The 13141-nt window shown below is 40.4% G+C and overlaps 1 protein-coding gene across 1 annotated transcript in view; it reads left to right on the forward strand.

The window, feature by feature from the left end:
- The window catches only part of LOC126281749 (furin-like protease 2), a 710013-nt gene that overhangs the window by 489155 nt on the left and 207717 nt on the right, over nucleotides 1-13141 (forward strand). Inside the window, 2 exon segments of the mRNA XM_049980936.1 lie at nucleotides 1590-1720; nucleotides 12429-12574. Coding sequence (XP_049836893.1) covers nucleotides 1590-1720; nucleotides 12429-12574 — 277 coding nt within the window.

Consider the following 13141-nt stretch of genomic DNA (forward strand, 5'->3'; position numbering starts at 1 on the left):
ACCGAACTTCACTAATTCCCACTATATCTAACTTTAACCTATCCATTTCCCTTTTTAAATTTTCTAACCTACCTGCCCGATTAAGGGATCTGACATTCCACGCTCCGATCCGTAGAACGCCAGTTTTATTTCTCCTGATAACGACATCGACCTGAGTAGTCCCCGCCCGGAGATCCGAATGGGGGACTATTTTACCTCCGGAATATTTTACCCAAGAGGATGCCATCATCATTTAATCATACAGTAAAGCTGCATGTCCTCGGGAAAAATTACGGCTGTAGTTTCCCCTTGCTTTCAGCCGTTCGCAGTACCAGCACAGCAAGGCCGTTTTGGTTAATGTTGCAAGGCCAGATCAGTCAATCATCCAGACTGTTGCCCCTGCAACTACTGAAAAGGCTGCTGCCCCTCTTCAGGAACCACACGTTTGTCTGGCCCCTCAACAGATACCCCTCCGTTGTGGTTGCACCTACGGTACGGCCATCTGTATCGCTGAGGCACGCAAGCCTCCCCACCAACGGCAAGGTCCATGGTTCATGGGTGGTTTAAATACATAAAACATGTAAATAAATGTGATATATGAAAAGGGAAGTGTTATTATCAAAAACTTCAAAAAGTTCTCCACCGATTTACTTTACATTTTTGCACTATACGAAGGAAAGAGGAAAGGAATAAAGGAGATAGACAGCGGAAAGGAGTAGATGAACAGAGGGAGGCTGAATAGAGCAAATGGATAGAGAGTATGGAGGAGATGGAAGTAGAAAGGAGGTACGTGGTGATGGACAATTGCACAATGACAGAAAGGGGCAGGAGACAGATATGGAAGGAGAAGACGGATAAAGGGCGAGGGAGGCGTAGGAGGTGATGGACAGAGGCAAGGGAGAGAAGGATATTAGTGCGTACATGCAATTGCCAAACATATTAGAAACTTGTGTTTCCTTTTTTGTTTGTTTTTCATTTACCGACTCTGAGCCCCATCAGCGCACCATATGTTGAACTACGAATTTCCTTACTTTTATATCCGCCAGTATTAATCGTCACGTAAGGGTCCTATCAGACCGTAGATAATTCGGAGTTTTTTTCCGTCTTGTGACATTTTCAGTTATTCTGACATTGCAGTTTTTGCAGAGAAACGTGTGAAGAAAATCTGTTCCATTAATATTACCTTGAAACCATTGTCGTATCTTGAACAAATCATGTAAACAAACCTTGAATATCTTGTATATTTCGGTCCTGCGTGGTTTTAAATTTGATGTCATCTGCCATCTGCAGCTAATGTCTACGCTTCTTACCGTTATTGACCAGTTTTTATCGTACGGAAATTGTAAGATACGCAATTACTGACTGACATGGAACGCGGGTAATGTACACCGGAATTTCATTAAATCACCTCAAGCTACACAATTTCACAACAGCGAGTCGCTTCTCTTTTGTCGTTAGTTCTTGTGGCGGCTATCTTAGTTGCACAGCCCTTGCGGCGTAGTAGTGCACTGCCTCTGACATTGATTAATGCCTACGCCTGCCTCCGTATAGACGCAGCTGTTCGCTTTGTTCCGAGATTGAGCGCCAAAAACGACATCGAATTTCCGCAGGGCCGAAAAGGCAAGGGCTCCATCTTCGTGTGGGCGTCCGGGAACGGCGGCCGCCACACGGACTCCTGCAACTGCGACGGCTACACCAACTCCATCTTCACTCTGTCCATCTCCAGCGCGACGCAGGCGGGGTGAGTAGCGCTTTATATCCTCTCTCTATACACTCTTCTATCTCGTTTTCTTCTGTCACTCTTTCTGAGTTCACTGCGGCGTATCTCTAGCCAGTGAAGTACTCAGAAACTACTTCCAGCGAACACCCACACACAGACATGTCACAAAACTACAAATCTCTCTCCTATGGTCCTTCATCATCTTCTTGCGGCTTACAAAGCGATAGATTCATACAAACCATACTCATTCAGTTACGTGGGGGTCTCTTATGTTTGTTCAGTAATTAAGCTGTGCATAAAGTAGATGAGACAGCGCACTGACGTTATATTTATAGCTTGAACAAAAACCTCATCACGGGAAGAAAAGTTCTGATGTCAATATTGATAACTGAAAATTACTGATTTGTTCGTCACGCCACAGAGTATTATTATGTGACTTCGACGATTCGGTGTGCAATTTGCCTTCTTGGGGGGCTGCATGAAGTAATCATCATGCTAAAATCCAATTTGCTTTCCTTTCCTTGAAATTATACAGAAATGTAAGAAACTAAGTCGCACAAGGAAATCATCTACCATGAAATACGGTATAACAGGCAAAAGAAGTTCAACGAAGTGAGTGAGAAACTTTTTTATTCTCATTTAGATATTTGAAGTATCTATTTTATTTCATTTTAAAAATTTTGTAAACCTGAAATAGTGCCATTAAGAATTATATGCAATTAGTAATAATAATAATAATAATAATAACAATAAAAATATTTATTCATCGTTTCACTATTTTCTACAATGTATGCACAGGCTACATTTAAAGAAAGTGTTTGATTCTTTACCTCTCACACACACCAGTACTTACGTATAGCTGTCATTGAATTAATTAACATAGCTCCCACAGTCATTATTGCTCATCTCCATGCGCGCTTCGACAGCTTTTTATGTACCTGACAGCTATTTAACGATCTAAACAGAGAAACGACGACACAAATTTGTCTTTACAAAAGGTGTACTATACACAACACACGTATTTTTGTACAAAGTGACAGAGCATTGTCGTTGATAATAGTGAATGTATTTATGAACGCTGGAGAAGCGTCTACATACAACTACATTTCGTAAATATTTCTTTTAATGATTTTATGTACTTCATTTTTGCAGGAAGTGCATATATCACTATCTTAGACTGATGCTTCTATACACACTGTTCTGACGTAAAGCGTTACTATGCCACTCAGAATGAAAAATGATTCTAGTTTGTTATTCTGAACCTAAGAGTTTAAGCATGAAAATTTCCTGGGTGAAGTAATTTAACAGTCACACCATGGCCCAAATAATCTTAGGAAACTCAAAATTCTGCATTTTATAATAAGTTCATTATTGTATATTTTTGTTGTTTAACTGTTTCAATTACTTTTTTATTTGAGTTATAAGCATCTGTTTAGCTGTTACGAAAATATAACACATACTGTTGAGAGGTACATAACATTTACAACCTACACTTTACTCAGGTGAATGACAAAATGTGACCGAAAGTCTCTCTGAATACTTACAACACAACCATGTACACATGCAACTGCTCTTTACCTTTAGTGTTTCTAGCAGGTATGGAACACGACAATCAAGGTACAATGTGCGCTGCTAAGTACCATTCTTATTGACACACCGAAAGCACTGAGAACTGTCTTCTGAAAGTCACACATCTACATTCTTGAGAAATATTCTCCCTAATATTCTATGCACCTCTAGAGTCACTCGAGCCAAGGCTTCACGATAGACTTGGTGCCCTGCTCTTTTTAACAAGTTTAATAACAGCTACACATCGTCATTTAGGTGTGTTAATATTGAGCGCACGTTTCATTATACACGTGACTTTGAGTGCCACAGATTTATATCTTTCACCTTTTTTGCCTACATTTCAGTTTCTTAAAGAAAATGAAAGGATAGAGGATAGTCAACAGTTTGTTTATTCCACCAGCCATAATCTTCGACCCGGGGAAGTCTACATCTACTCAGTCTTTATTAATGCCCTATGTAATTTACATTAGCTTTGGTGGTTGCTAATCCTTAAATATCTCATGAAACTGATTTAGTGCAGTCCATTAAAAACATTCACTGCCATCGCTCTGGTTTTGTGTTAGTGCCTGTGCTATACAAGACGATGTCCACAACACAAGCTCGAATGATCTGATTATGCCCTTGGTAACTGCTGTATCTTCTACACTGCTTGTCATGGCAGATTCTGTCTGCAATATAAATCGGAAAATTCCTTTACACACCACGTATTTGGCTCACCTCTCCTACACCAGACTCTGTTCACAAAAAACCTTCCATTTCCTGCTCTCCTCGTGGTAGCTAATTGAAGACTATTTTTGAATAATAATTCGATAACACTCCCAAATCCATACATATTAAATATGTATGAGAGTGTATTGTGTGTTCCACATCTTCATCTAAACCACCGTTTCGATTTCAACCAAACTTCGTACACACATCCGATATTGTCAGTTACTAATCCCTGTGTGGATAAGAGCCACCTGCCCACCGTCATTCAGGATCTTCGATCTCATAAACAGTGGGATTGTGTGACAAACCGCTGCAGCATACATGACGTTTAAATTTATTGCTTCTGTGCTACTAGCTCTCCTCTCAATAACGTTTACAGACAATATCCACATCTTCCACTATTTGCACCTATAAAATTATATCATTGTACCACACTTACTTAAGGATATATTACCTGGCGTGACTAGCACACTGGACTAGAATTCAGGAGGACGACTGTTCAGCCCCTCGTCCGGCCATCCTCATTTAGGTTTTCAGCGATTTTCCTAAATCGCTTCAGACAAATGCCGGGCGTGATGGTTACTTTGACAGGGCACGGTCGAATTCCTTCACCATCCATCCCTAAACCGATGATACCTTCCCCCAAATCAACACTACTCAGGGAATAAGACGTCATAAATACTGAGATGCGTGTAAACTCCCACATTGTACATGATGTTTAAATATATTACTTCTTTTGCTATTAGTTTTATTAGCAACTTAATTTGCAGTGTCCACATATGCCACTGAATTTATCTACTAGGGCAGTCAATAAAATAACGATATGATGATGTATTGATATGATGAAATATCGATAAAATTTCCAAGATATACCGACATACGTTGTTGTTGTTGTCGTCTTCAGTCCTGAGATCGGTTTGATGCAACTCTCCATGCTACTCTATCCTGTGCAAGCTTCTTCATGTCCCAGTACTTACTGCAACCTACATCATTCTGAATCTGCTTAGTGTAATTATCTCTTGGTCTCCCTCTACGATTATTACCCTCCACGCCGTCAACCAATGCTAAATTTGTGATCCGTAGATGCCTCAAAACAGGTCCTACCAACCGGTCCCTTCTTTTTGTCAAGCTGTGCCACAAACTCCTCTTCTCCCCAATTCTATTCAATATCTCATTAGTTATGTTATCTACCCATCTAATCTTCAGAATTCTTCTGTAGCACCACATTTCGAAAGCTTTTATTCACTTCTTGTCTAAACTATTTATCGTCCACGTTTCACTTCCATACATGGCTACACTCCATACAAATACCTTCTGAAACGACTTCCTGACATTTAAATCTATACTTAATGTTAACAAATTTTTCTTCTTCAGAAACGCTTCCCTTGCCATTGCCAGTCTACATTTTATATCGTCTCTACTTCGACCATCATTATTTATTTTGCTCCACAAATATCAAAACTCCTTTACTACTTTAAGCGTCTCATTTCCTAAACTACCACCCTCAGCATCACCCGATTTAGTTCGACTACATTCCATTATCCTAGTTTTGCTTTTGTTGATGTTCCTCTAGTACCCTCCTATCAAGACACTGTCCATTCCGCTCAGCTGCTCTTCCAAGTCCTTTGCTGTCTCTGACAGAATTGTAATGTCATCAGCGAACCTCGATGTTTTTATTTCATGTCCCTGGATTTTAATAGCTACTCCAAACTATTCCTTTGTTTCCTTTATTGCTTGCTCAATATACAGATTGAATAACATCGGGGATAGGCTACAACCCTGTCTCACCGCCTTCCCAGCCACTGCTTCCTTTTCATACCCCTCGACTGTTATAACTGCCATCTGCTTTCTGTACAGATTGTAAATAGCTTTTCGCTCCCTGTATTTCACCCCTGCCTTCTTCAGAATTTGAAAGAGAGTATTCCAATCAACATTGTCAAAAGCTTTCTCTAAGTCAACAAATGCTAGAAACGTAGGTTTGCCTTTCTTTAATCTTTCTTCTAAGATAAGTCGTAGGGTCAGTATTGCCTCACGTGTTCCAACATTTCTACGGAATCCAAACTGATCTTCCCCGAGGTCGGCTTCTATCAGTTTTTCCATTTGTCTGTATAGAATTCGCGTTAGTATTTTGCAGCTGTGACTTATCAGACTGATAGTTCGGTAATTTTCACGTCTGTCAAAACCTGCTTTCTTTGATATTGGAATTACAATATTCTATGAAGTCTGAGGGTATTTCACCTATCTCATTCATCTTGCTCACCAGATGGTAGAGTGTTGTGAGGACTGGCTCTACCAAGGCTGTCAGTACTTCTAATGGAATGTTGTCTACTCCTGTGGCCTTGTTTCGACTCAGGTCTTTCAGTGCTCTGTCAAACTCTTTACGCAGTATCATATCCCCCATTTCATCTTCATCTACATCATCTTCCATTTCCATAATATTGTCCTCAAGTACATCGCTCTTGTATAAATCCTCTATATACTCCTTCAACTTTTCCGCCTGCTCTTCTTTGCTTAGAATTGGGTTTCCATCTGAGCTCTTGATATTCATGCAAGTGGTTGTCCTTTCTCCACAGGTCTCTTCAATTCTCCTGTAAGCAGTATCTATCTTACCCCTGGTGAGGTAAGCCTCTACATCCTTATATTTGTCCTCTAGTCATCCCTGCTTAGCCATTTTGCACTTCCTCTCGATCTCATTTTTGAGACGTTTGTATTTCTTTTTGCCTACTTTATTTGCTGCATTTTTATACTTTCTTCTTTCTCCAATTAAATTCAATATTTCTTCTGTTATCCAAGGGATCCTACTAGCCCTTGTCTTTTTACCTATTTGATCCTCTGCTGCTTTCACTACTTCATCCCTCAGAGCAACCCATTCTTCTTCTACTATATTTCCTTCCCTCATTACTGTCAATTGTTCCCTTATGCTCTCCCTGAAACTCTGTACAACCTCTGGTTCTTTCAGTTTATCCTGGTCCCATTTCCTTAAACTCCCACCTTTTTGCAGTTTCTTCAATTTTAATCTACAGTTCATAACCAATAGATTGTGGTCAGAGTCCACATCTGCCCCTGGAAATATCTTATAATTTAAAACCTGGTACCTAAATCTCTGTCTTACTATTATATAATCTATCTGATACCTTTTAGTATCTCCAGGGTTCTTTCATGTATACAGCCTTCTTTCATGATTCTTGAACCAAGTGTTACCTATGATTAAGTTGTGCTGCGTGCAAAATTCTACCAGGCGGCTTCCTCTTTAATTTCTTAGCCCCAATCCATATTCACCTACTATGTTTCCTGCTCTCCCTTTTCCTACCGACGAATTCCAGTCACCCATGACTACAAAATTTTCGTCTCCCTTCACTACCTGAATAATTTATTTTATCTCATTATACATTTCATCAATTTCTTCGTCATCTGCAGAGATAGTTGGCATTACTTGTACTACTGTAGTAGGCTTGGGCTTCGTGTCTATCATGGCCTCAATAATGCGTTCACTATGCTGTTTGTAGTAACGTACCCGCATTCCTACTTTTTTATTCATTATTAAACCTACTCCTGCATTACACGCTAAGCCGAATACAGCGACGTGGAAATTCATCGTTTAGATATCGACGAACATCGATGCTACAATGAGGCGATGCCCGATGCCCTGTCTTTTTGGAAGATGAAATTTTAGAAATCAGCAGTCAGTGTGGAAACTACCCGTCTTATTCTTCTCACAGCAGAGAAATGGCCCATATGGCTTCATCTGTGACATTACACAGAAAACAAACTTCCACAGACTCTCGTTCATGTGCCAAAAATTCATGAAGGACTTTCATTCTACCACAAAGAGACAATTAACGTTTTCAGATAAATGGAAGGTTGCTTCGTCGCTGAGCATCCCCAAGGGCTTTCTGCATGGTTATGTAAAATTGAAGGCGCTGACCATAATCTCACGGTTTTCTTTGCTGCATGAGCAGCAGACTGAGTGATCTGAAATGTACCAGCTAACGAAAAATCTTCCACATAAGTTTTCTGCGGTATTTCAAGTTCGTGTCCTACACTCAGTGTGATTTATTTGTATTTGGCGTAAGAAACTTTCTCCCGCCATCTCCATGGCTGCATCTGACACTCTAAGTCGACCGACACTTTTCTGTATACAGAGATAGTCAACCTAAATTTTCGATATTCACTATGCTCTTTTTACATTGAAACTTGTCTGCGATGGGGGAGAAACTATGTAAGCTGCTTCCTCGTCTAATTACTTAATACAAGGGTTATCAGATGCCTTACCATGGTTGATTAATAAGAAAATAAAGGAATAAACGCTATGGCTTATAGGCGTATTGGAAGCACCGAGTTACTTGAAAGAAGATCTGCCTCACGGTACTGTCACACTAACCAAATTCCCTCGCATACATGTACGGTCGATAGCCCTAGTTAATCTTTATTCAAATGAAATGGTGTTAACTAACTTCCGACATTATAGCAAGAGGCATACAGGTACTGATCACGTATTTCAAGAAGATCTAGAAACATGTTGAAAACCAAACATGACTAACGTCTTCGTTCAAAAACAAGATATATTTGAAGTATTGATCTCTCTCAGTAACAATTAATAGTAGTGTAGTGGGCTTACAAGAAAATGTGTAGCAGAGTAGCCAAGAGGCGTTACTTCCAGAGTTAGCGACTGAATCAGCTCGATTAGTTAGTCACGCATCTGAAGCAACGCGTCCTCAGGGCAAGTTCGTGCTTATTTGCTGGCCTACCAGGAGAAAATTCACCACTCGACTCCCCATCTCTCATGAACCTAAGAAGATCCACACCAAGTATCAGAGGCCAGTGAGAGCTCTTGTCGCAGCGTTAGCCTACGAAGCATGAGCAAATGCTTGCATCTTCCCCTGACATTCAGACATAGTTTGAAAGCATGTTAGCTAAGTCAAGAAAGTAGGTGTTTTCTCAAACACCTTTGGTGTCGCTACACCCGGCGTGGGCGTAGCTTCCTACTCAATCAACAGACTGACAGCTCTTGCCTACCTGTGACAAGTCGCTCGAGGGCATAAACCTTCATCAGTGTGTAAGCTGACTCCTTGCTCGTTGGTGCCTTGTTGTCTGAATGAAGCGTAGTGCGGCCTGTAAGCTGGAGGCCGTTCGCCACAGCACATTCCTCCAAACTCCTGACATTAGCCTCTTCTGTATACGTTACGTGAGGGTCTCCATCACAAAAGGGCCGCATCTCCTGACAGGCACACGACTGATTTAAGAATTCGGCTCGGCGAAATCGTTACATCAGGCAGAAAATACTGTCATTTCAATACTATCTGGATTGGTTATTACTTGCTCTTTTAAGAGAAGCATCAAATTGTTTAACTACATAAACCTTTCTCAGGCGATTACCCCAAAGTGCAACCAGATATTAGGTGGTAACGTCGAACCCTGTCCAACCTCCTCTACCCAACATTAGCACCTAACTAAACTTTAAAATGGAAAAGAATTTTCCCTGAAAATTTCTGTTTTCGAAATTACTTAAGATAAATGTTATTTAGTTTGTATGGATGTTTTATTAAGCTGGGATGTAACCTTCACCACACTGTGTCACACGTTAATGGTAATGATTGAAGTAATGTAATGATTGGTAGTTTACGTAATTAGTCTTATGTATAATGAAACAGTGATTTTTAAAAGTAATTCCATTTATTAACCGAAACAGAGTAGAACCCTTTTGCTTTTGTTCTTTGGAAAACTTCAGTTTACCAAAAAAAAAAAGGCTCTGAGGACTATGGGACTTATAACATGTGAGGTCATCAGTCGCCTAGAAGTTACAACTACTTAAACCTACCTAACCTAAGGACACGACACACATCCATACCCGAGGCAGGATTCGAACCTGCGACCGTAGCAGTCGCACGGTTCCAGACTGAAGCGCCTAGAACCGCTCGGCCACAACGGCCGGCTTCGTTTTACTTTTGAGGGTGAATATCCCCCATGTTCACTACCACTCATCCAGATTCTACTATACGGAACTAATCCGTAGGCGGGTTGATTGTAATTACATCTGCTCTGCTTATGTTCACACTGTCAAAGTGAAGGTAGTGAGATACATGCCTAAATCTTCCAGAAATTCATTTATTAATTTAGCTCATTGTCATCCGTTATTGAATATGATTTTTATATTAATTGTATTACTAAATCAGTCAGGAATGCGGACCCAGATTATCATGTATCAAACATGCAAGACTACAAAATATAATGGTACTCTTTTCCCGATAAGTAGGTCGTATTTGCAAGCATTTAGCAATTGTCAAAGGACAGTTTAGAAAAGCACAGAGATATGAGAGGATTTTGTGAGAGCTGCCTCATCATGGCGGTTCGTTCCCGTTATTCGTTCTGAATGCACGCTGCATTCTTGTAACAGATGAACATCCCACATATTCCAACACTCAAAGATTCTTTTTCTGTTTTCTCGCCATGTTGTAAATGTACTCCAGTCGTAACATCAACTGGAGTGCACAGTGCAGACTTTGTGAGTTAAGGGTTCCATTCGTTCATCAGACATATTTGTACACGTAAGACTTTAGGATACACAGAAATTTTTAAACGAATCATTTATAGTGCCCCTATATTTCATTCTCACTCGAGTCATCGAGAACTGTAGCATGCCACTTCTGTACGTTTGAGTGAATCTTAGAGAAGTAATCCCGGGAACTGTAGCATGTCATTTCTGCACGTTTGAGTGAACCTAAGAGAATGATTTATCATAGCATTAAAAACCAACATTTGTCAACAGTTTGATCTTTCTGGCCGAACAGACCTGTAGATGTCTCGTACGAACGATATATGTAGAGTAAACCAAAATGCTTGCCCTATTCAAAGACCCTTTGATTAAGATCTTACTTTCTGGTGCTATAAGCTTATTTCGGGTCTACGCCCATTGGCGAGCTATCTCCAAAAATATAAATTTTTTGTGGATAAATCTATGTGTATTTGTAACTAAAGCAAATTTCTGTTTGTCTGTTGTACTGCCTACTTCCGTAACACATGGTTAACGCTATCTCTGTCTAATAAAATGTATTGCTGCGTATCGTTGGTGTAATGACTCAGTAGTGTCATTTGTCGCAAAGCTATATCTGTAAGATCTGTTTAATATTTGACAACTTTGTGGAATTATGGAACACTTTAACGGATGAAATAAATCTAGAGGCAAAGACAACTTCAGCTAACATTAGCTAAGAGTTTCCTGCTACCACACGCTTTCAGAAATGAATAAGTGAACTTTTTAAACATATAACACCGTTGACCTGATTATCACCTGGGCTGTCAAAAGACTTTCAGAAACTCAACACCAAATTGAACTGCTGAGCCACTGCATACTTAAAGAACCACTGTTTCATCTGCGCTACTATTACCATAGGCACCCTCATAAGGTATTACACAGTGACAGCGTTAACGTATGTTGTGGAAGTAAGTAAAGTGATGTTGTTGTTGTGGTCTTCAGTCCTGAGACTGGTTTGATGCAGCTCTCCATGCTCCTCTATCCTGTGCAAGCTTCTTCATCTCCCAGTAACTACTGCAACCTACATCCTTCTGAATCTGCTTAGTGTATTCATCTCTTGGTCTCCCTCTACGATTTTTACCCTCCACGCTGCCCTCCAGTACTATATTGGTGATCCCTTGATGCCTCAGAACATGTCCTACCCACCGATCCCTTCTTCTTGTCAAGCTGTGTCACAGACTTCTCTTCTCCCCAATCCTATTCAATACTTCCTCATTAGTTATGTGATCTACCCATCTAATCTTCAGCATTCTTCTGTAGCACCACGTTTCGAAAGCTTCTATTCCCTTCTTGTCCAAACTATTTATCGTCCATGTTTCACTTCCATACATGCCTGCACTCCATAGAAATACTTTCAGAAAAGACTTCCTGACAGTTAAATCTATACTCGATGTTAACATATTTCTCTTCTTCAGAAACGCTTTCCTTGCCATTGACATTATACATTTTATATCCTCTCTACTTCGACCATTATCAGTTATTTTGCTCCCCAAATAGCAAAACTCCTTTACTACTTTAAGCGTCTCATTTCCTAAACTAATACCCTCAGAATCACCCGATTTAGTTCGACTACATTATATATATATATATATATATATATATATATATATATATATATATATATATATATATATATTAGTTACAAATAGATATTTTCTTTAATAACTCCATACGTTGCACATAGCTTGATACTGTCCATCGAGGCGAAATAAAGTTATAGCACAAGTAAATGACATCTTAATAAAAAGTCTTAGAATATAGCACCGTTTTGATTTAACTATACATACAGTGCCCTTAACAATACTAGTGCTGGCCAAGAAACTTAATATCAAAGCATTACAAGCTCCACGCACAGTAAATGTAAGGGAATGAATTGTCATCCGCGTCTGAGGTTATTGATGGCACAGACGGCTGCCCTAGGTACAAGCCGTGGTACCTGGAGGAGTGCTCGTCGACGCTGGCGACCACGTACAGCTCGGGCACGCCGGGCCGAGACAAGAGCGTCGCGACGGTGGACATGGACGGCCGCCTGCGACCCGACCACCTGTGCACCGTAGACCACACAGGTAAGGCCAACTACTGCGCTGCCTCGCTGGGCGCCACTTCCTAATCTATAATAACTCTTAAACTAACAACCTATGCTTTTCACTTTTCCGAAAGAAGCACCGCTCTAACACATACTACCTTTACGGAATAGAAAAGTTGACCACTTGCATCAGACGGTAGAGCGATTCTTCCACCAACAACTTACATCACGCCAAAGGACCATAAAGGAGTATGTACGACAAACTAGTGCTTATGCGGAAGAAACCATAAAGGCGACCGTTTTTCCCTCCGTTTACTAGCGAGTGGAAAAGGAAAGGAAGTGACTAACAGTAGCATTGGGTACCTACCACCACTCAACGTATATGCAGGGCGTTACAAAAAGGTACGGCCAAAGTGTCAGGAAACATTCCTCACACACAAATAAAGAAATGATGTTATGTGGACATGTGTCCGGAAACGCTTAGTTTCCATGTTAGAGCTCATCATAGTTTCGTCAGTATGTACTGTACTCCCTCGATTCACCGCCAGTTGGCCCAATTGAAGGAAGGTAATGTTGACATGCGACTCATTACTCTACTGTACTAGCA

This window comes from Schistocerca gregaria, chromosome 7, assembly GCF_023897955.1.
Source record: "Schistocerca gregaria isolate iqSchGreg1 chromosome 7, iqSchGreg1.2, whole genome shotgun sequence".
Classification (NCBI taxonomy): Eukaryota; Metazoa; Arthropoda; class Insecta; order Orthoptera; family Acrididae; genus Schistocerca; species Schistocerca gregaria.